This window comes from Desmodus rotundus, chromosome 8, assembly GCF_022682495.2.
Source record: "Desmodus rotundus isolate HL8 chromosome 8, HLdesRot8A.1, whole genome shotgun sequence".
Taxonomy (NCBI): domain Eukaryota; kingdom Metazoa; phylum Chordata; class Mammalia; order Chiroptera; family Phyllostomidae; genus Desmodus; species Desmodus rotundus.
This window is the reverse complement of record NC_071394.1, coordinates 73,382,663-73,407,423: the sequence shown is the minus strand read 5'-3', so window position 1 is coordinate 73,407,423 and position 24,761 is coordinate 73,382,663. Positions and strand designations below refer to the sequence as shown.

General features: G+C 38.9%; 2 protein-coding genes across 4 annotated transcripts in view; one reads left to right on the top strand and one right to left on the bottom strand.

The window, feature by feature from the left end:
* FRMD4B (FERM domain containing 4B) overlaps positions 1 to 24,761 on the bottom strand; it is a 428,456-nt gene that overhangs the window by 342,697 nt on the left and 60,998 nt on the right. The gene's annotated exons all lie outside the window — the stretch shown is intronic.
* Positions 16,990 to 17,535, top strand: LOC112301259 (prothymosin alpha-like). The gene has a single exon (XM_024556712.3). The coding sequence runs from the start codon at positions 17,175 to 17,177 to the stop codon at positions 17,508 to 17,510; it is 336 nt and encodes a 111-aa protein (XP_024412480.1). The 5' UTR covers positions 16,990 to 17,174; the 3' UTR covers positions 17,511 to 17,535.

Here is a 24,761-nt window from a genome sequence, read left to right as displayed (position 1 = left end):
GCAGTCCTGAGAGGGAAGTTCATAGCAGTACAGGCCTACCTAAAAAAAAACAGAAACATTTTACATAAACAACCTTACTCTGTATCCACAAGAACTCAAGGAACAACAACAGAGATAGCCCAGAACAAGAAGAAGGAAGGAAATAACCAAGAACAGAGCAAATTAAATAACATAGAGACTAAAAGAATAATTCTGAGGATCAATATGTCTAGGAGCTGGTTCTCTGAAAACATAAAATTGATAAGATTTTAAGCAGACTCATCAAGAAAAAGAGAGAGACGACCCAAATAAACACAATCAGAAATGAAAGAGAAGAGATTACAACAGACACCACAGAAATACCAAGGGTTGTAAAACATTACTGTGAGGAACTATTTGCTAAGAAATTTGAAAGCCTAAGTGAAATGGAGAAATTTCTAGAAAAATATAATCTTCCAAAACTGAATGAAGGAGAAGCAGAAAGCCTGAACAGACCAATAACAGCTGATGAAATTGAAATAGTAATCAAGAAGCTTCTGACACACAAAAGCCCTAGACCTGATGGTTTCACAGGAGAATTCTACAAACCATTTAAGGGAGAGCTAACCCCCATCCTTGACAGACTATTCAAAAAAATCCAAACTGATGGAAGACTCCCAAACTCTTTTTATAAAGCCAGCATCATCCTAATACCAAAACCAGATAAAGACATAATAAACAAAGAAAACTATAGTCCAATATCACTGATGAACATAGATGCTAAAATTCTCAACAAAATATTGGCACACAGCATTCAGCAATACATTAAAAAGATCATGATCAAGTGGGATTAATCACAGGGATGCAAGGATTGTACAATATTTGCAAATCAATAAACATAATACATCACATAAACAACAGCAAAGACAAAAATCATATGATGATATCAACAGATGTGGAAAAAGCATTTCATAAGGTAAAGCATCCATTTATGATAAAAAACACTCAACAAAGTGGGAATAGAGGGAGCTTTCCTCAACATAAAGCCATATACCAGAGACCTACAGCCAACATTATCCTCAAAGGGCAAAAACTAAAAGCTTTCCCACTAAGATCAGGAACAAGACTAGGGTGTCTGTTTTCACCATTACTATTCAACATAGTATTGGAAGTCCTAGCCACAGCAATCCAACAAGAAAAAGAAATAAGCCAGGAGGTGAGGGACAAATACCATATGATCTCACCTTTAACTGGAACATAATCAATAGAAGAAAAAAGCAAATAAAATATAACCAGAGACATTGAAGTTAAGAACAATCTAACAATAGCCAGGGTGGGGGGGGTGGGGATAGTGGGAAGTGGGGATTACAGGAACTACTATAAAGGACACATGGACAAAACCAAGGGGGAGGGTGGAGATGGGGGAGGGAGGTGGGTTCACCTGTGGTGGGGTGGAGGGATGGGGAGAAAAGGCATACAACTGTAATTGAATAACAATAAAAATTAAAAAAAAAAGAAATAAAAGCATCCAAATTGGAAAGGAGGAAGAAAAACTGTGACTGTTTGCAGATGACATGATAGTGTATATAGAAAATTCTATGGACTCCACCAAAAAACTACTTGACCTAATAAGAGAATTTGGCAAAATGGTGGGATACAAGTCAATATTAAGAAATCAAAGGCATTTTTGTACATACCAACAATGAAATATCAGAAACAGAAATCAGGAAAAAAATCCCATTTGATATACCAAAAAGAAAAATAAAATACCTAGGAATAAACCTATCCAAGAATGTAAAAGACTTGTACTCAGAAAACAACACAACATTGAAGAAAATATTAAGGAAGACAAAGAAACAGAAGCATGGACCATGTTCATGGATTGGAAGAATTGACTACATCAAAATGTCCATACTACCATCTATGTCTATAGATTCAGTGCAATCCCTATTAGAATACCAATGGAATGTTTTCAGATATAGAGCAAACATTTCAGAGATTTACATGGAACCATACACAACTCTGAATAGCTGCAACAATTTTGAGAAAGGAGAACAGAGCAGGAAGGATCACAATACCTGATAACAGACTGTATTACAAGGCCACTGTAATCAAAACAGTCTGGTACTGGGTTAAGAACAGACACATAGAGCAATGGGACAGAACAGAGAGCCCAGAAATAAACCAAATTCTCTATAATCAATTAATAATTGACAAAGTGGGCAGGAGCATATAATGGACTAAAAATAGTCTCTTCAGTAAATGGTGTTGGGAAAATTGGACTGGTAGATGCAAAAAATGAAACTAGACCACTAACCTACACTATACATCAGAATAAACTCAAAATGGATAAATGACTTAAATATGAGCCATGACACCACAAAAGTCCTATCAGAAAACATAGGCAGTAAAATTTCAGATATGCCATGTAGCAATATTATTGCTGATATATCTCTTAGGACAAGAGAAATAAGGGAAAAAAAACCAAATTGGAGTATATCAAAGTAACAACATCCAAACAGCTAAAGAAACCATCATCAAGATGAAAAAGGAACCAACCATATGGGAGAACACACTTGCAGTGATACATCGGACATGGGTTTCATCTCCAAAATATGTAAAGAACTCACACAACTCAACATCAGGAAGACAGACAATCCAATTAAAAAATGGGCAATGGACCTGCATAGACATCCTCAAGGAGGACATACAGAGGGCCCGTAGACATATGAAAAGATGCTGAACATCAGAGATGTAAATTAAAACCACAATGAAATGTTGCCTTACTCCTGTATGAATGGTTACCATTAATAAATCAACAAACAACAGGGGCTGATGAGGATGGGGAGAAAAGGGGAACACCTGTGCACTTTGGTGGGATTGCAGACTGGTACAGCCACTGTGGAAAACAGTAAGGCATTTCCTCAAAAAATTAAAAATGGAACTGCCTTTAGACCCAGCAATTCCACTACTGGGAATATACACTAATAATTCTGAAACACCAATTCAAAAGTATTTATGCACCCTATGTTCATAGCAGCACTATTTACAATAGTCTAGTGGTAGAAACAGCCTGAATGCCCATCCGTAAATGGGTGGATCAAAAAACTGTGCTACTTTTACATAATGGAATACTATACAGCAGAGAGAAAGAAGAACAACTCATTTTTCGACAGCATGGATGGAACTGGAGAATATTATGGTAAGCGTTAATTCACTTAGCATAGTAGTGGAAGGCAAATACCATATGATCTCACTTCCAAGAGGAATCTAATGAACAAAATTAACTAACAAGCAAAATTGATCCAGAGACATGGAAACATGTAACTGACTGACAGTAGTCCATGTGGAGGTGGGAAGAGAATAATGGCTGAAAGAAGGGGAAGAGGCTAGTCAAAGAACATATATGAATGACCCATGGACTTGGACAACAGTGTAGGAATTGACTGTGGGAGTGGGGCATGAGCTGGGCAGAGGAGGGCAAAAGAGGAAAAATTGGGACAACTGTAATCAAATAACAATAAAAAATAATAAAGTAAAAAAAGAAATGTTCAGAATAGACAAATCTGCAAAGACATAAAGTAGATTAGCAGTTGCCTGGATCTGGGGCTCTGGGAGCATGGGAAGGGTCTCTGATGGATACTGGCTTTCTTTTGGGGATGATGAAAAAATTCTAAAGTTAGATCATGGTTATTGGTTGCCCAACTCTGTAGATGTGCTAAAAGCCATCTTCTTATACATTTTAAATGGTAACACTTTACACAGGTAAACACTTTTCATTGGATGTTGGTATGTCAATTACACCTCACTTAAGCTATTTAAAAAAATCTATCTACACCAGTACTGCATGAAGTTTCAGCAGGAGCCAGACAGGCAACTGCTGCTCATGACAACCTCCTTTTTTTTTTTAGGTCCTCTGTACCAGTACCTCCCTTTGTCAGAAATGCCCTGATTCTGTTCACTGCAAACTGTCTCCTCTTATCTTTTGGATGGACTTCTATGTTCCTCTCTTGCAAACATGTTGGGCTTGCTTCTGTCTAGACACTTGCAATCGTGCCTCTTTCTACTTGGAAAACTTCTCTCCCAGATCTTTGCAAGGCTCTCTCCTAATCATTTGGGTTCAATGCAAAAGAGAAGACTGGATTTCTTTAGCTCAGGCAGCCCAGTCACTAGCTGCTACTCATAGTTTGTTAGTCCCTGTGTTTATCTCCACTCAAATTTGTGCTTGTTTTTTTACCTGCTCATGGACTGGCTATTTTTTTTTTTTTTTTTTTGCAGTAGAGCACACATTGCCTGAGGGTGTGAGCTCAGCCCAGCTGTCTTCTCCAAATGCAGCCAGGAATCAAGATTTGTTGGCAGATAGACTTTTAGGTTGAATGGAGCACTAGGGTAAGGTTGCCTGCTCTGACCTTGCAATAGGGTAAAAAAAAGAGTCTTATTCCTCTCCCAATTCCACCCTTATTTATCCCACCCACCCCACAAAGCAGCAAGAATTTCTCAACATGTTTTACCCTGAAATGCTCTCCCCAAGAGACTGATTTCAGAAAAACAGATTCCTTTTCACCTGAAGGTCCAGCACTGTCTTGATGAAAATCATGTTCAGTAAAACTAAAGTCTCAAGCAAGATCAGTGAGAGGAAAGAGAAAAAGGCAAAAGACAGAGGCTAGCTTGCACTTCTAATGAAAGGAAAATCAAAGGGAGCTCAGACAATAGGTGCCAGAAAAACACCCGGTATGTTCTTGTTTCTCCTTTTAGAGTGGCATTCTCCATTTAGCAGTGACCCTGACAAAGTGATGGTCACTGATCACTCCAGAAACAAAGTGGACAATGACATGTGGCTTACTGTGGAATTTTTTCCGAAATTTATTGCTGCCATGTGCACCTAAAGAAAAGCATGGAACTCTCTAATCTCAAGGAAAGAAAGAAGGGAAGAGGGAGAGGGAAGGAAGGAGGAAGAAAGAAAAGGCAAGAAGGAGAAAAATGAAAAGCTAGAGCATATCCCCACCTAATATTCTTCTGGACAGTAAGAGAATCCAAAGAAAGGAAGCGATTCCTATTTGGAATTTAAAGACCTTACATAAATGCAACATATCTCTATTTCCTAAACTATTTATGCTTCTTCTGCAAAAAAGAAAATTAAAAAACCATAGTCAAAGTTAAGAAAACAAAGCCATTCAGTTGATGCTTGATTTCTTTCTAACCTAAGACAGATTTAGTGAAAGCACAGTCAAAACATACGAAGTCCTTCACAATTTACCTGTTACACCATGAGAGACATCACACCCAACTTACTTGCTAATACTCAAGCCTCAAGATAGGTTCACAAGAGAGATGAAGACCGAGTTCAGATAGAGGGAAACAACTGAGACTATTGTAACCATTACTCTGGGCATGCACATTTGAAGACCAGTATCACATCTGAAGAGCTAAATATCCAAAATATTTAGGACCATCATTCAGGAAATATTCTCATGTTCAAGCAAGAGATCACAGATTACAAAAGGATCTTGCACCTAAGCCCCTCTGGCCTCCCACTTCCCCCTTCTCCGCCTTACCCCCACACATCCCAATAGGCTCTGCCCAGAACAAGTTTAGTATCAGCTTAGCCCTGCAATTAGATCCTGCCCTAGCAGGAAACTAAACCTGCAATCAAGACTCCCTCTGGTCTCTGATTTCTGCATCTCACCTGTTTGGGGAGGCAGTAGAGCATGTGGAATGACCACATGCAGAAATGAGAATTTGTGAGACCTGCCCTAGAATCATGGTTTAGGCACTTCGCCTAGTGACCTGGGTAACTGGCTGTTCTGTTTTTCACTGGTGAACCAGTATGGGGCATCTAAGAATTCCTGACACACAGCAACCACGCAGAAGAGGTTGGTTTCCTTTATATAATGTTTTTGAGATTTTCCAGTAGCAGATGGGTTTATATTGCCCAGAGCATAAATGCAAATGACCAGATGCCCATAGCTCAGCAGTGGTTCAGAGCATGGGATCAGAATCAAATTAGACTTGGATTTCTGGGAATCCTTTGGTCAAATTCATCTTTAAAACCTAAAAATGCCTTAATACTCAGAATTTATATAATGACTCTCTTCCAGCCCCTCAACACAAAGGAGAAAACTTGTTGTTCTGTGGGTACCTTAAGCAGAAGACCGTTTGTAAAAATTGCCAAGGGAAAATTCCAGTGCCTGTTTCTATGAGAACATAGTGGTGGGTCTGCCCATTCACTCCCCTCAAGTGAAGACTGGAATTATGATTAGACATTGCTGTTCCAGGTGAGGCAATAAAATGGTCAGGATATCTTCCTCTTCCTTGAAAGAGTCACCTGTTTCACTGGGCTTGCTCCCTCCCTGGCCTAGGCAGCTGTGCTGGATTTGGAGGCAGGACTGCTAAGATACAGGACAATAAGCCTCCCTGCAGAGGGCTGTGGGCACTGGGGACCATCCCCAAGTTGCTTAGTATAGCTAGATTGAAGCAGGGACAAAAGCTCTGTTCTCTTATTGCTGATTATATTTCTTTAGGTTTAAAAGAATCAAGGTAAGAACTAGTTTAGAGAATAAAGCTATCTCTAATTTGGGCAAGATTTTAAAACAATGGGTTCAAAGTCTAGTTCTATAACATCCTAGCTGGGTGGCCTTGAGGGAATTAGTTTGATTGTCCTATACCTCAGTTTCTCTACCTACAAAATGTGTATAACAGCAGTTCCTTCCTGCTAATACAGGATCAAATGATACTGTATGTACTGTAAAAATGATCAGATACTGCATGTGACAGCACTTTATGATGAATACTGGTTCTAGTGTATTGCCTGGCACTCTCCCAAAGGAGGACTGTACAATGAAAATACACTTAAAACTCCTCATATCTCAACAGTAATTCATCTTTTAAGGAAATTTGTCCTGCTTGCTCTAGTATCGAACACTATGGATCAAATTGTTTTTTAAAAAAGTATCGGAGGCACCAGCAATAAAGCTGCTTAACAAAACATAGAAGGACTTATTTCTATCACATTCTGTAGTTGAATTCCAAATAGATGTCAAATTCTTTTTAAAAAGAAAGGTTTTATTTTTTGTTACATAAAGTGTTACTCTCTATTATTTTTTTCTATTCAGTACACAAAAAAGAAAAGGGAGAAACATGTTCAAGAGAAAAAAACAAGTTTTAAAGTATTAGAGTCAGTTAAATGCTATTTGGCAGAAATTAAATGCAATACAAGATAATGAGAAGCAAAACCATTGCTTCTGAGCCAAGGTGAATAAAGCCATTTGTTTTAAGTTTTGAATTAAAAATCAAAGTTATCCATGTGGGAAATCCTGTTCATGGAGGTTTCATGCGTTAATTTTCATTTTGCTTTGAGCATGAATGTATATACAATTAAAACTCCAAACCTCTTTATTTCCTAAAATAACAATGATTTAAAAAATTAATTTTTCTTATTTTTGAAAAATAATCTATAATCCTTTTCTCTATTTTAAACAACTTCTGCTAGTATGTATTTCTTAGGACTTAGATTTATAGTTCTCCAGAACTCTAAATTTTCTAAATATCTCTGGATGAAGCTAGATCATCAAAAGGCTGAGAACCTGAAACATTCTTGATTCCCAGAGCCATATTATATTATTATGCCCTTGACTTTTACCAAAGGTTGATAGAAGAAACACCATGGTGACAAAGACAATTGTACAAAAGTACTCACTGTGGCACTGTCCATAGTGGAAAAGATTATAAATATTCTAAATGTCCCTCAATAGGGTATTGGTTAAATAGGCTATGATGCCTCCATACAATAAAATACTATGTGGGTATTAAATCAAATGCCCAAGCTTCATATGCTTACTGATGTGAGTGACTTCTTTTATTTCTATTTTATTTTTTAATTAATAAGTAAATTTATTTTTTTACAGTTGTCTCCATTTTCCCTCACCAATCCCCACTGCCCTACCCATCCCCACCTCCCACCCTTGATCCTACCCCTCTTTGGCTTTGTCCATGTGTCCTTTATACATGTTCCTTGATGACCCTTCCCCTTTTTTTACCCCATTATCCCTGACTCTCTGATTACTGTCAGTTTGTTCATTACTTCAATGTCTCTGGTTAGACTTTGCTTGCTTATTTGTTTTGTTGATTAGGTTCCACTTATAGGTGAGATCATATGGTATTTGTCTTTCACCACCTGGCTTACTTCACTTAGCCTAATGCTCTTCAGTTCCATCCATGCTGTCGTGAAGGTTAGGAGCTCCTTCTTTCTTTCTGCTGCATAGAATTCCATTGTGGAAATGTACAACAGTTTTTGATCCACTCATTAACTAAAGGGCACCTAGGTTGCTTCTAGCACTTGGCTATTGTAAATTGTGCTGCTATGAACATTGGAGTGCATAGGTTCTTTTGAATTGGGGTTTCATGATTCTTAGGGTATGATCCCAGCAGTGGAACTGCTAAAATGACTTCTAATATATATATATTAAGTAAAAGAGCAAGGCACAGAGCAATGTATATAGTGTGCTCAAAATTCAAACCTCCACTACACATACTTACACATATAGGCCCATACACATATAAACATTGTTGCACATGCCTGGTTGCACATCTCAGGCCTTGAAATCAAGGGTTGTTGTCTCAAGAGAGAATCTCAGATGCAAAGGCAGATATATGTTTTAACTGAATACCTTTTTGTACTCTTAAACCAAATAAGAATGGCTGCTGCAAAGTTCATTTTGGCTGTGTATGTCACAAAAGTTAGCTCTTTAAACTGTTATTAGGTGTCCCACAAAAAATATGCTCTGCTCACTTCGGGGCTTCACCAGGTAGTTTCCTGCATTCAAGTCTCTGAGTAGGTCTGCAATCAAGAATCTAACCCAGATTCTCAAATTCCTTGACCACAGAACCTCCCACTTTTTTGAGCAGCATCACCTGTGAACACCACACCCAAGGAGCACACACTGCAGCTTTTATTTTTAAAAGGTAGTGGTCACCACTGCAGCCACTGGCTCACTAAGAGGTAAGAGTTTAGCAATAGGGTTACGTTTGTTTAGTCTCTGTACTTCCTATGCTATAAGAAGTCTGTATTTAATTAATTTTTTGTTTACACTTTGGTAGACTAAATGTGCCTCAACTTTCTCATCTTTAGAAGGGATACAACAACACACGTATTAGTTCTCGCTGAACTTTCTTCTCCTCTACACCAATAGTGTGGAGTGTAGTTCCCAAGAGGCAGTGGGGTCAAGATCAAGGAAATCCCAACAGCACCACCCAGGTTAACACTGGGGAGCCCAGAGGAGCATTGGATGGTCTTTGTACGAAGAACAGAGTATTTTAATCACCTTTGTTACTTCTTACCAGAGAGGTCAGTAGAGAATGAGTCTAGGGGGTGGAAATGAGGGTGCAGAAATCTATACTGTTCATCATCATTCAGTGAATATTGTTCAGGCTTTGGAAGGACTGAGCACAGCTGTAACTGAGGCAGCCCCCTTATCAGCTGCTAGCTGGTTGCTGCAGGGACCATTCTGTTTGTAAACATTATTCAGCTTTCACACCCACTAAGGCTGAGGCTTGATGTTTATCTACCAGCTGCCTTCTTTGCAGGATCCATTCACATCATAAAGAAAAAAGCGTGAGTAGAGTTTACCCAGGAGGCCACCCCAACTGTTTAACAGCAATGTTGGATTAAAATCACAGCATGCAGAAAATAAATTTTCACTTATCTTCAAATTTTTAAAGGAAGGGGAAATTCAGTGTCTCTATAACATGTTTTAAATAAATAAGATTATAAACCTAGTGATGCTTAGCTGCCTATGTGCTGTGAAACCTCGGGTCAAAATTCCACTGACATAAGAAATTATTTTTCTAGGTATTAAACACTTTCAAGAGGCTAGTACCTAGAAACATGTACTGAAAAAGGACTAAGTGAGACAATTTTAAAAGACTATCTGCCACTTAGAAGTCTGTTAACACCAGACTATAGAGGGTCTAGTTGAAAATGATGAAGACTGATACAAATAAATACAATCTGTTCCCTTCAGAAATATCAACATCCATCAGAGTCTCTGACACACAAAATAAGATAGAATCCCCAAGGGTGGGTCTCAGATTAGAAGTTACAAATATCTCTTGGTGCCACAAGAAAAACAAAAGAAGTCTTGTTGTTCATAGATGGAGAGCAGTGACACTTCAAGTGACAAAGGAAGTAATTAATATGCTCAAATGAGAGATAAAGATTGGATTAGAAGTGTTTGATATATAAATGTCAAGTTAGGTATGCAGACTTCCCATCAAAATGGCAATGTAGGCAGATGTGGCTCACCTTTTCACACAACCACAACAAAATAACAACTAAAATATAGAGCAACTATCACTCAGAACAAACAGAGTTGAATGGAAGCCCGACAACTACAGAATTAAAGAAACCATGTCCATCCAGACTGGTACGAGGAGGGAGGATGTGGAACAAGCTGGTCCTGCATCCATGTGTGGAGGACAAAAATTTGGGAGGTATATCTCAGGAGCAGAGTCCCAGCCCCACACCAGGTCCCCCAGCCCAGGATTCCAGTGCCAGGAAAGTAAGTCCCTACAACTTCTGCCTACAAAAATCAGGAGGGATGGAGTCAGTGGAAGAAAATTCTGGAGCCCCAAACAGTTCCCCTTAAAGAACCCACACGCAGACTCATCTACTCAGACTCACTCCCTCTGGGCTCCAGCACCAGGCAGGCACCTTGAGAGGCACCAGTGGCATGCAGGGGGAGGCTGAGGTGTCTTGTATCAAGGTGAGCAAAGGCCATTGTCCCTTTTCTGGGCCCTCCTGCCACAGAGCCTGCAGACTGATGCCTAAGATTCTATCACCCTGGCTAACACTGTTTGACCTGCTTTGGAGATCCCCAGAGACTCTGTCCCACCCAACTTACAGGCCTACCCAAGCTGCTTTTCCATATGAATGGCTGGTCTTGGCTCAGGCTTCACAACTTCCTAAATCCTCTCAAACAAGAAGCAACTGGCCTAGGTGAGCCCCAGGTCTGGAACTAGCAACCTAGATTCACAGTTTGGCTTCACCTGTGAATCTCCAAACTCAGTCCAAGTAGCAGCCATCTCAGATTGTTTTATAGCTCAGAAAGGGCAGCCCTGGGCAAAACACAGGTGGGGGCTGATCTTGGCCTGCACCATTCAGGAAACCCCAGGGCCTGTGCACCCAGTGGTCAGCTACAGACCACTTTGCAGCACCACCACCCTGCCCCTGCACAGCTGATCTTCCACAGAGGGTGGAGGTTGTTGATAAGTGGTCACAGCCAATCCTTGCAGCTAACTGGCCACTGTAAATCCCTCCAATTGATCTGCCAATAGCAACCAAGGCTCAACTATAAGAGAAGGGTGTACTCAGCCCACATGAGGGGTGCATGCACCTTGAGTACCAAGCTTGTGTGACACTGGAGGCTGTGCCACTGGACCCTACAGGACACCTACTACATTAGGCCACACTACCAAGACACAGAGTCAAAACAACTCTACCTAATACATAAAAATAAACACCAGGATCCTGCCAAAATGAAGAGACAAACAAACATGGCCCAAATGAAAGAACAGATCAAAACTCCAGGAAAAGAGCTAAATGAAATGGAGATAAGCAATCTGTGAGATACAGAGTTCAAAATACTGGTTGAAAGGATGTGCAAGGAATTTAGTGAGGACCTCAGCAGCATAAAAAAATCCAGCCAGAAATGAAGGATACACTAATTGAAATAAAGAACAATTTACAGGCAAACAACAGTAGAGTGGATGAAGCTGAGAATCAAATCAATGATATGGAACATAAGGAAGCAAAAAACAACAAATCAGAACAACAAGAAAAAGAAAGACTACAAGAAAATGAGGATAGTGTAAGCAAACTGTGGGACAACTTTAAACAAGCCAACATTTGCTTCATAGGGGTGCCAGAATTAGGAGAGAAAGAGCAAGAAATTGTAAATCTATTTGAGCAAATAATGAAAGAAAACTTCCCTAATTTGTTGAAGGAAATAGACATGCAAATCTAGGAAGCACAGAAAGCCCCAAACAAGATGGATGCAAAGAGGCCCACCCCAAGGCACATCATAATTAAAATGCCAAAGAATCAGTGGGAGAATCAGTGAGATGTGAGGGGATTAAAAAGTACAAGTAGGTAGTTACAGAATAGCTGTGGGAATATAAGTACAATATTGTAAAGGTAGTAGCTGAAGAACTTATATGAATGACTTGTAGACATGAACAAGGTTGGGAGATTGCCTGAGGGAGTCAGGGGGTGCTGGGTGGAGAGGGGCAAAGTGGGAAAAATCAGGACAACTGTAATAACATAATCAATAAAATATAATTAAGAAAAAAGAAATTATGTGCATAATCTTTGACCCAGCATTTTTATGTCTAGGAATGCATTCAAAGGAAAAAATTAAGATATGTGCAAAGATTAATCTATAAGTTTATTCACCACGGACACAACCAAAATACCCATCACTGATGAATGGATAAATAAAATATATCCAGCATGGGGTGTTTGGCAATAGAGAAGAATGATGTACTTCATAGTGCTATATCATGCTGAACATAAAAACATTATGCTAAGTGAAAGAAGCCAGTTCCAAAATACATATTGTATGGTCCCATTGATATGTAATGTCCTAAACAGGAAAACATATGGAGACAGAAAGTAGGTAATTAGTGGCCGCCAGGGTCTGGGAACGGTGGGAGTTTACTATAATGGTACAGATTTGGTTTTAGAGTGGCAAAAATGTTCTAAAATTAGATTGTGGTGATGATTATACAACTCTGAGCATTCTAAAAACAATTGAATGGTATAATTTAAGTGGGTGATTTGTATGTCACATAAATCATATCTCAATAAAGCTTTAAAAGAGATTATCCACCACAGTGTTGTTTAAATTAGAAAAACATTAAGAAATCACAAATGACCAACAAGAGGTTATGGTGAAAAACTGTTCTGAGTCTTTAAGATGTTCTACTGCACAGCCACTAAAAATGGGTCCAGTAAACAGAATACACACTATGATTCCAATTATGCAAAATGTATATCTGTATATATAGAAGCTTTAGGAAAACATCAAAAAATATGCCAATTATCTATTACTGTGATCATGTATGATCCTGTGGGATTGTGAATGATTTTTTTTCTCTATGCTGATTTAATACAATAACCATTACTTTTGTGACAATAATCACATGTAACGTTTTCCTGAGTAGTGATGGTGTACCAGGCAGGACCAGGTCGAAGTGTTTGATTGGATGTAATGCATTTAATCCCAACCTGCCCCAGGGAACACCTGGACCCGCGTGCTGCCCACATGCTGTGGCATTCACTCTCATCTCCCTCATCTTCTCGCCTGTCCTGGCTTATGAATGTAAGGGTTATTTTTAAAGATTATTACAAATCAGTAAAAAGGAGGAAAGGAAGAGGAGGGGACTGTATGTGTGTAGAAAGATGATGCAGGTCCTGTGACTCAAAGTGAAGGTTGGAGATCCCTCACTCCCTCTTCTGTGCTGGGTCTTCATTTGCCCCACTCCCCTGATCCACAATTCTCCCTCTGCTCCCTCTCTCTGCCCAGAAGACAGGCAGGAGATGATTTGGAGGGGTACCCATCCCTGCTCCTTCCTGATTCTAGACCTCTTCTCTGGCAGACTGCCTTCTCCAGGTCTCCAGCCCCTGCTATGGTTCCTGGTCTCACATGACTCAGCTGTGCCCTTTGTCTCCTTCAGGCCTTAAGTGGTAACAGCTTGCCCAGCTGCTAGCTTCAGGGTATCTCCCCAGCCCTGTGTCCCCTTTGCTCCACCCAAACCCCTGGAGTAGTTTCTTTGCTAATTCTCTTTGTTTAGACTATCAGAGGTGAGTCTTATTTTCTACCAGGATCCTGATTGATTGACACTCTCCTCTAGGCCCAAGCAAGACACTTAACAAATTTCAAGTGGTAAGAATGACTTCCTCAGTGTCAGAGTCCAGATTTCCATCTGTAGTAAGAATACATCCTAGGAACCCTCCATGCATCTTTAACCAAGAAATGATCATTGCCAAGTACAGCTGAAGTTATAAAATCTATTTTCATAAGCCCTGACGTGAATTCTGCAAGGAACACATGTGTAATCTTGACCACATGCCTTGCCTTCATGTCTTGTCTGAAGCCAACTCTGGAGCAGTTTGGGGAAAGCTTGCTCCACCCCATCGTCCATCCAAACCAAAGTGGTGACTACACTCCACCGCGGCACTGAGCTCTGGGGCCTACCCTGGGAGAGAGAAAGGGGCCAGGCTGTCATCTTGTGGCCTCTGTGGACAATCAGATGCCCTGAACACAGTCCAAATTCCCTTCTAGAACACATCTGTCATCACATGCTGGCTGACAAAGTCTTCCCACTAAGTCATGACACTGGATACAGGAAGTACACTGCAGGCAAAGGTCAGCAACAAGAAGGCCAGCCAGGCCCATGTTGTCAGCCTCCTTGTCCTCTTTAGATCTGAGGAACTGAACACTAAGCTGTACACTGTGCTTAGTGGAGGCCATACCCATAGCTGTCACTGAATCCATCAGACCCGAGCAGACATCTAGGCAGGCAACCTGAACTCAGATGCAACCTATAAGTATCAGTCTCCTCCTAACTCCCTCTAGAGTCTACATAGAATAATAACATAAGACTTCAAAAGTAAGAATTCCTCACCAGAACAGGAAATTATATGCTTGCCTTTCAAAAGACAGTGCTTGAGTGTTAGGAGATCTGGACTGACTCCTCAGTATAGCTTCATTATTTAATTGGTTTGGTCAAAAACTTAGAAGTTGCTTGTTTCTGTTTTTTCTTTATCTCTCACATCTAGTCCACCAAAAAACACTGTCAGTGCATGTCCAACAGACATCTCACGTTTACCCTCTTCTCTGTATGTATGTTCCTACAACTGGTCCAAACCACCAGCCTCTCTCAGCTAACTTTCTTCTTATACTCTACCTTGTCTATTTTCCACAAAGGAAATAGAAAGATCTTTGGAAATGCTACTCGGTTCACATGATTTTCCTGCTTGACCCCTCCAATAGTTCCCCAGTGTACTGAGAATAAAATATAAGCTCTTCATTGTGGCCTGGAAGAGTCTCTTGACTTCAATTATACTCCTCCTTCCCCGGTTCATGACATTCCAGCCACATGGCTTTCTTTTTCCTGTTATAGAATCTGCCAAGCTTGTTCCAGGCTCAGCACCTTTGCACTTGTTGTTCTCTGCTTAAAATGCTTTTTGTCCCCAGATGCCCTCTTATCAATCCTGTCTCATCTCAAATGTTTTCCCTTGACAAACAAGTTCTTTGACCAAGCACTTTTTAAAATGGGTCTCATCACATTCTACCCCTTTCCCTTTTTTATTCTTTATGGCATCAAATGAAATGATATGTTTCTTTTTTTGCTTAGTTATCTTTCCAAATATAGCATGAACTCCATGAGAACAAAGAATTTATTAAATTATATTATTTCCTTGCAAATAGTCCTGGCATACAGTAAATACTTAATAAATATTTACCAAAGGAACAAGTCCATAGCTTTGAATAATAATGAGCACTCGTGAGTCCATAAGCAAGTTAGTCCATATTTATAAGGCTCAATTTTCTCTTTTATAAGAGATACAAATAAGTGCCCACTGTTTATTCTTATAACCCTTATAAGAGTTACAAGTTTTTATATTATAGAGTTATTTATATAAGTGTATATTTTTATAACTAAGCCTTAACTCTAATATAGTCTAAGAAATAATAAACACTGAGAACAGCTGGAGTCATAGAAGTTTCTCTTTATTAAGTTGCAAAGATAATTCATTGAAGAGCATGTTGTTCCATGACATCCTCAGGCTTCTTAAGCAGCTGACAAGTAAAGGGCATGAAGCATGGGGGCAGGGGTTGTGGAGAAGATCACAGGACCACACAATAGATTGACTTCATGGTTTGGCCTGGGGCTGGAATATTCAAATTTTGTCTTCAAGTGGTACTTAATATTCTAGGTAGTTGTGTTGACTTTGGCTATGGCCTGTGTAACAAACACATTATATATGCTAACCTTCTTCAAACATCAGGGTTCTCAGGGAATTCAGCTCAAGTGTCAGTGAAGGGATATTTTATCAAGTCCCATTTATCTCTACCATAACTTATACTGGGGCATACACTTCATTTTCCTTTTCATGGTGCATTTATGAGGTCCTAGAGGCCCCAGGGAGGGCAGTTTAAAATGCTTTAGTTCTTCTTGACATCACTTCCTACACTCTTATGAAATTCTTTTCCAAGTTCAATTGAGTTTACCTCCTAGTTTTCTGAAATTGGTCCACTTCTTTCTTCATTATCAATCACCTCCCTGGCCTAAGCCATCCACTTTCTTGCTGGGATCCTCGCTGAAGCCTTCTAACTAATAGTCTGTACTCATTATTGAATCTTCATTTCAACAACGAAGTCAGAATAATCTTTTCAAAACTCAAATCTGACCGCATCACCTCCCCGACACCACCAGACAAGGTGATATTCCCTTGGTAAACATCCTCATGGTTCTTGTAACTTTCCTTCCTTGCAGGTTCCCTCACTGTAATTTCATGCAATAACATTTACATGTAATTTCATATAATAACATAACATTTATTTATGTTATGACTCAAATATCTATGTTCCTTCTTAGACTGTAAGTTACATGAAGGTCACAATGTCTGTTTTCACCCATAGTTGAATCCCAAGTTATCTAGCATAGTGCCTGGCACATTGTAAGTTCTCAGTAAATACTCCTGAATAAATGAGTCTCCATAACCTTTAGTCCTTAACACAATACCTGAATACAATACATGAGAAAGAACCTTTATTGAAAAAAGGAAGACTGGAACTATCCACAATTCCCAGAAAATATTTCTGGGCCTAATGTCTTCTTTCCCCTTCTAGTTCATATTCTGATATTTTCCACTTCACACACAGATCTTTTAATCATTCAAAAGACCTACTCTTCATTATTCAGAGATAATTGTCATAAGAAGTATTTCAGTCATAAAAACTCCTTATGCCCCCACTGGCTGCTCTGAAAAGCCATCTTTGCACTGTTCCTGTGTCTGCCTCTCATCTTGCTGCAGCCACCTTTGCCGCGCGCCTCCTCAGTCGCAGCGGACTCCGGTAGCATTTTCGCCAGAGTCCTAGAACTCTCGCTTTTTTTTTTTCAATCCGCTGCATAGGATCACCGGCGTGCCCACCATGTCAGACGCGGCCGTGGATACCAGCTCCGAGATCACCACCAAGGACTTAAAAGAGAAGAAGGAAGTTGTGAAGGAGGCAGAGAATGGAAGAGATGCACCTGCTAATGGCAACGCTAATGAGGAAAATGGGGAGCAGGAGGATGACAATGAGGTAGATGAAGAAGAGGGAGAAGGAGGGGAGGAGGAGGAAGAGGAGGAGGAGGAAGGTGATGGTGAGGAAGAGGATAGAGATGAAGATGAGGAGGCTGAGGCAGCTATGGGCAAACGGGCAGCTGAAGATGATGAGGATGACAATGTTGACACCAAGAAGCAGAAGACCGATGAGGATGACTAGATAGCAAAAAAGGAAAAGTTAAACTTAAAAAAGGCCGCCGTGACCTATTCACCCTCCACTTCCCGTCTCAGAATCTAAACGTGGTCACCTTTGAGTAGAGAGTCCCGCCTGCCCACCGCAGGCAGCGCCACCCGCAGATGACATGTGCTCTCCACCACCCAACCAAAACCACAACGTGAATTTGCAACAGGGGAGGAAAAAACCCAAAACTTCCAAGGCCCTGCTTTTTTTCTTAAAAATCTTTAAAAAGGAAAATTTGTTTGTATTTTTTATTTACATTTTATATTTTTGTACATATTGTTAAGGGTAAGCCATTTTTAATGATCTTGGAATTACCAAACCAGCCTTTGGAGCGTTCTGTCCTACTTCTGACTTTACTTGCGGTGTGACCATGTTCATTATAATCTCAAAGGAGAAAAAAAACCTTGTAAAATCTCCTTATCCTCTTTTCCAAGAATATTAAATAATAAGTTCAACTAATGTAAATTTTGCTCTCTATGAAAAGAAATTTGCCAAATGCCACTTGTAAATAAAGAGGACTATTCAAGGACACTGACTAGATCCTGGTGTCCTCAATTCTGACCTGAGGACCAACTCTGCTGGCATCATTCTGTCTTCATTTAACTTCAGAGTACAAAGAAAGTCAGAGGACAAATGGCTATCTCCCTTTTCAATGTATCCCCTCAACTCCCATCCAACTTTCTCAGCAGGATTCTCCCCAGTGTTGTTGCTAGAATGATTTAGATGCAATTTTAAAAGAAATGTCTTGGGAGCCTCCCCAGGATGGCACCTGTTAATGATTGGTGTTTAATATTGGTTAGACTTAGCTTGAACACCACCCAAGGTAGCATCAAAACAAGTTTATCAGCACAGTTTCCTCTATAATGATGAAAAATATAGTTACTATTTACTGAGTGTCGTACTCTGTGCCCTGCATTATGTTTAACTCAGCATGCACAAAAATCTTACGAGGATGATATTATTATAAGGAGGACATCGAGACTCAGAGAATTCAGTGGCTCACCAGTTACTAAACTTTACTGCTGCATATAACAGAGGTACCAACACATAAATAAATAAATTAAAAAGAAGGAAGTACAAGCTTTGGCAAGCATTCCAAAGATTGCAAGTATATTGGCCAGCTTTAGCTAGGTTATGCTTTAGTAACACAACCCCCACATAGCAGTGGATTCCAACAAAATAAAATTATTTCTTGCACATGTTACTTGTCAGTTATGGGTCAGCTGAGGCTCTGCTCCAAATATCTTCTCCATCCTGGGAATCATCCTGGGATTTGATGGCCAATTAGCAGAGGAAAAAGAAAAAGAAAAATGTCAGAACCATGTGATAGCCCTTACAGCTTCTGCATGGATGGCGTTTGTCATTTCTTTCTATGTCCTGTTAACCAAAGCAAGTCACATAGCCAAACTTGACATCATTGCAACAGAAAAGTATTCTCCATCCACAGGGTAGACAATGCCAGCCTCATGGAAATGGGTGGGGATGCAAGCTCATTAGTGGCAGAGGAGCAAATAGTTAAAATAACATAATCTAACGTAACAAATGAAGATGTAAGCTCCTGGGGGTTAGATGTAGTCAACATATCTCACCCATGCTACTTGAAAGTGGATATAAGCAAAAGAAAATGCGCTCAGAATAATCTTTTATATTTAGAAGTAAATATAAAAGTAAACAATATAAAATATCAGTGAAACCAAGAAATGATTCTTTAAAAAGATAAAAATGATTGATAAACATTTAACCAGAGTCATCTAGGAAAAAAAGAGGGAACCTGAATCAATAAAATCAGAAAAGAAAGAGAAGTACAACTGACACCACAGAAATAAAAGGATTATAAGGAAATATAATGAACAACTATGCTAACAAATCAGACAATATCAAAGAAATACATAAATTACTAGAAACATACTACTTTCTAAAACAGAATCAAGAAGAAATAGAAAATCTGAACAGAGAAATTATGACTAATGAAATTGATTGGTATAAAAGTTTCCAACAAACACAATCCTGGACTGGGTAGCTTCACAGGTGAATTTTACCAAATATTCAAAGGGGAGCTAACACTTATGCTTCTAAAACTGTTCCAAAAAGTTCAAGAGGAGGGAAAACTCCCAACCTTATTTTACAAGGCCAGTATTATCCTAATTTCAAAACCAGATAAAGACACTACAAAGAGCCTTGGCTGGGTAGGTCACTTGATTAAAGCATTGTACCAATACAACAAAGTTTCAGATTCAATCCCCAAACAGGGCACATACAAGAATCAACCAATGAATGTATAAATAAGTAAAACAACTAGTTGATCTCTCTCTCTCTCTCTCTCTCTCTCCCTCCCTCCCTCTCTCTCCCCTTTCTCTCTCAAATCAATAAATAAAGAAATTTAAAAGACACTACAAAGAACAATATAGGCCAATATCCGTGATAAACATAGATGCTAAAAACCTCAAGAAAATATTAACAAACCAAACTCAGCAATACAGTAAAAGGAACACACACATAATTAAGTAAGATTTATTGCTGGGATGCAAGGTTTATAAATATGCATGAGTCAATTAATGTGGCACACCATATAAACAAAAGGAAGGATGAAAATTATGTGATCATGTCAATAGATACAGAAAAAGTATTTGAAAAAATCCACCATCTATTTATAATAAAAGTCTGAGCAAATTGGTAATAGAGGGAACATCTCTTAACTTAGTAAAGTCCATATATGACAAACCCACAGCTAACAACATACTCAGTGGGAAAAAACTAAAAGCATTACTCTTAAGATCAGAAACAAAACAGGAATTTCCACTTTCCCTACTCTTATTCAACATAGTGCTGAAGTCTTAGCCACAGCAATCAGAGAAGAAGAAGAAATAAAAGGCATTCCAATTGAAAAGGAAGAAGTAAAACTGTCATTATTTGCAAATGACATGATACTTATACAGACAACACTAAAGATTCCACCAAAAAAATGTACTGAAACTGATAAATTCAGTAAAGTAATATTCAAAATCAGTTGCATGTTTATATACCAATTAGTATAAGAAAGAGAAATTAACAGAATCCCATTTACAATTGCATCTAAATCAAATAAAATACCTAGGAATAATTTTAACCAAGGAGGTAAAAGACCTGTACTCAGAAAGTTTTAAGACACTGAAGTAAAAATTGAAGAATGGACAAATAAATGGAAGCATATACCATGTTCATGGATAGAAAAAAATAACATTGTTAAAATTTTCATAATGCTCAAAGCAGTCTAAAATTCAATGCAACTTCTATCAAAATATCAATGACATATTTTACATATCTAGAACAAATAGTCCAAAAATGTACATGGACACAGCAATCTTGAGAAAGAAGATCAAAGTTGGAGGAATAATGCTACCTGATACCAAACTATACTACAAAGGCCATAGTAATCAAAACAGCATGGTACTGGCATAAAAACAGCATATAGATCAATGGAATGGAATAGGGAGCCCAGAAATAAACTCACACCCATATGGTCAATTAATATTTGACAATGGAGAAAAAAACACAATGGGGTGAAGACAGTCTATTTAATAAATGGCCTTGGGAAGTTGGAAAGATACATGCAAAATAATGAAACTACACTACCTACTTAAACCATATAAGAATAAACTCAAAATGGATTAAAGCCCTAAATATAAAAATTGATACCATAGAAAATCTTAGAAGAAAACATAGGCAGTAAAATCTCAGACATTTCCCTTAGTAATATTTTTACTGCTAGATCTTGGGCAAGGGAGACAAGAGAAAAAATAAACAAATGATACTATATCAAACTAAAAAGCTTTTTTGCACAGCATTAGAAATCATCAACAAAATGAAAAGGCAGCACACTGAATGAAAGAACATATTTTCCAATGAAACATCTGATTAAAGGATAATATTCAAAATTGACAAAGAACTCATACAATTCAAACCAAAAAACAATTCAATTGCAGTCATACCTCAGTACTTGTCAGCTGCAGAACTAATCAAACCTGGTATTTGCATTTTGATGATAAAACATGTTTCAGCTCGCAGCACTTGCTCACCACTCATTACACTTGCTAGAACTTACATGAGTCACAATGCTGCCCTGCAAAGAAAATGCTTCATCAATTGTTACTTGCTTGCTACTTGTCTGAATGGATTAACAACAAATACCAAGGTAACACTGTATATTAAAAATGGGCAAAGATGGCCAATAAACATGAAAAGATGCTCAAGGGCACTAACTATCAGCAAAATTAAAATAAAAACCACAGTGAGATATCACCTCACATATGTCAGAATAGCTATCATAAATCAACAAATAGCCCTGACCAGAGTGGTTCAGTTGGTTGGGTGTTGCCCTGCAAAGTGTAAGGTCCCTGGTTTGATCTCCAGTCAAGGCACATTGTGGGTTCATTTTCTGGCTGGGGCACATACAAATGGGGCACAGAGAGTCAACTAATCTGTGTTTCTCTCTCACATTGATATTTCTCTCCTCTTTCTCCCTTTGTTCCCCTCTCTATAAAGATAAATAAATAAAACCTTAAAATAAATAAAGCCATCAACAAACAACATGTTGGCAAGGATGTGAACAATAAGGAATCCTCCTGCACTGTTGGTGGGAATGTAGGTTGGGGCAGTCACTATGGAAAACAGTATGGAGATTCATCAAAAACTTAAAAATGGCACTGCCTTATAACCCAGTGATCCCACTTCTGGGTATATATGCAAAGAAACCCAAAACACTAATTATAAAGAATATATGCACCCCTATGTTCATTGAAGCATCATTTACAATAGCCAAGCTTTGAAAACAAACCAAGTTGCCATCAATAGTCCAGTAGGTAAAAAAGTGCTAACATATATATATATATATATATATATATATATATATATAAAATAAAATATTACTTGGCCATAAAAAGAACAAAATTTTACCATTTGCAATAGCATGGATGAACCTAGAGGGTATTATACTAAGTGAAATAAGTCAGTCAGAGAAAGACAAATACCATATGACTTCACTTATATGTGGAATCTAGAGAACAATATAAATGAATAAATAAAACAGAAACAGAATCATAAATACAGAAAGCAGATTGATGGCTGCCAGAGGGGAGGAGGGTTGGGTGACTGCCAGAGGGGAGGAGGGTTGGGTGAAAAAGATGAAGGGATTGAGAAGTACAGATTGAAGTTACAAAATACTCAATAATAGGGTAATAACTATGTATGGTGCCAGTTGTGTTCAGGAAATATCAGGGAGAACACTTTATAAAGTCTATAATCATTTAACTGCTATGACCTGCACCTGAAACTAATAAAAAATTATACTGAATGTAAACTCTAATTTTAAAAGTACAGTAATTATTGATGTGTGCAGTTATTGCCATTTTATTATTAATATTTTTATCTTTTTCCCTTCTTAAAGTCCCTTTGACATTTCTTATAATACTAGAGTTGTTGTGAAGAACTCTAACTTTTTCTTCTTGGGGAAGCTCTGACTTTCAACTCTAAGTGACAGCCTTGTTGGGTAGAGTAGTCTTGGTTGTGGATTCTTGCTTTTCATCACTTCAAATATTTTGTAACAATTCCTCCTGGTATGCAAAGTGTCTTTTGAGAAATCAGCTGAAACTCTTGTGGGAGCTCCCTTGTGGGTAACTAACTGATTTTCTCTTGCTGCTTTTAAGATCCATTTTTTTTTGTCTCTAATATTTGTCATTTTAATTATGATTTGTCTTAGATTGACCTCTTTGGGTTCACCTTGTTTGGGACTCTGTACTTCCTGGATTTAGATGTCTTTTTCCTTCACCAGGTTAGGGAAGTTTCCCACATTATTTCTTCATATAGGTTTTAAATCCCATGCTCTCTCCTTTCTCCTTCCAATGATGCAAATATTGGTACACTTGATTTTGTCCCAGAGGGCCCTTAAAGTACATGGCCTGTCCGGAAACAGTCCAGCCTTTGTTAATATAGCAAGAATAGGTTGTGCCACATTGATGTAACCTGGCAGCCAAGGAGAGTGGACTGGAATGCATATGTGTGAACAAGGATGACTTCATTGTACTAGTCAGTGGGGGCAGTAGATGCCATTGAGTGAGCATGTGTACTCTGTGGCCATCACATTCAAAATGACTGAGCAAGTAGAGCAACAAATCTGCATCAAATATTGTGTTAAGCTTGAATATTCCCATCATGGAAAGTATTCAGATGATTCAGAAGGCTTTCAGGAATGCAATGAGTGCAACACCAATAACAGTGCAGCACAAATCCTTCAAAGATGGTTGAAAATCTGTTGACAGTGGTCCACATTCTGGAAAGCCTGCAACAAGCAGAGTGCCTGAGAATGTTGAATGTGTATGGGCTGCAATCAACAAAGATTGGTAACTGACAGTGCAAGAACTGGAAGCTGATCTGGGGATTCCAAGAACTACTGTCACCCCAGCCCCAGATTTTGATGCAGGATATTGGCAAGAAACATGTCATGGCAAAATTTGTTCTGCAGCTTCTGCTACCAGAGCAGAAGAAACATCATGATGCACTTGCTAATGACAATGATTCAAACTGCTACCGATGAACTAGATTTCCTCAGGAAGGTTATAACTGGAAATGAATGGTGGGTCTACAGCTATGATCCAAAAATGAAGCCCTAGTCATCCCAATGGAAGTTGCATGATTCTCCACACCTGAAGAAGGTATGGCAAAATTGCAGCAAGATTAAGACCATGTTAATTGTGTTTTTCAATTGGGAAGGTGTTGTCCATCATGAGTACACCCCTCCAGGCCAAACAATTAATAAGGAGTACTACCTCAATGTTCTTGATTGGTTGAGAGATGCAATATGATAAAAATTGCTGCAGCTATAGGCAACTGGTGATTGGAAGCTTCATCATGACAGTGCACCGGCTCACACATCATGTCTTATGCAGTATTTTTAGTGAATCATCAAATCACCCAGGTGACTTAGTCCCCTACAACTCAGATTTGGCATCCTGTGGCTTCTGGCTTTTCCCAAAATGATGAGTAAAATCACCTTTGAACGGGAATAGATTTAAGACCATCAGTGAGGTTCAGAAAAATAGGACAGGGCAGCTGCTGGCAACTCCAACAAAGGATTTTGCAGAGTGTTTTGAACACTGGAAGAGAGGCTGGGAGAACTGTGCTGAGGCCCCAAGGTACCCATTTTGAAGGAGACTGAGGTGTCATTGTCCTATGTACAATGTTTCTTGTAACTTCAAT

Bases quoted from the DNA above. Each gene is read 5' to 3' on its own strand.
- LOC112301259 (XM_024556712.3), top strand. From the start codon at position 17,175: ATGTCAGACGCGGCCGTGGATACCAGCTCCGAGATCACCACCAAGGAC.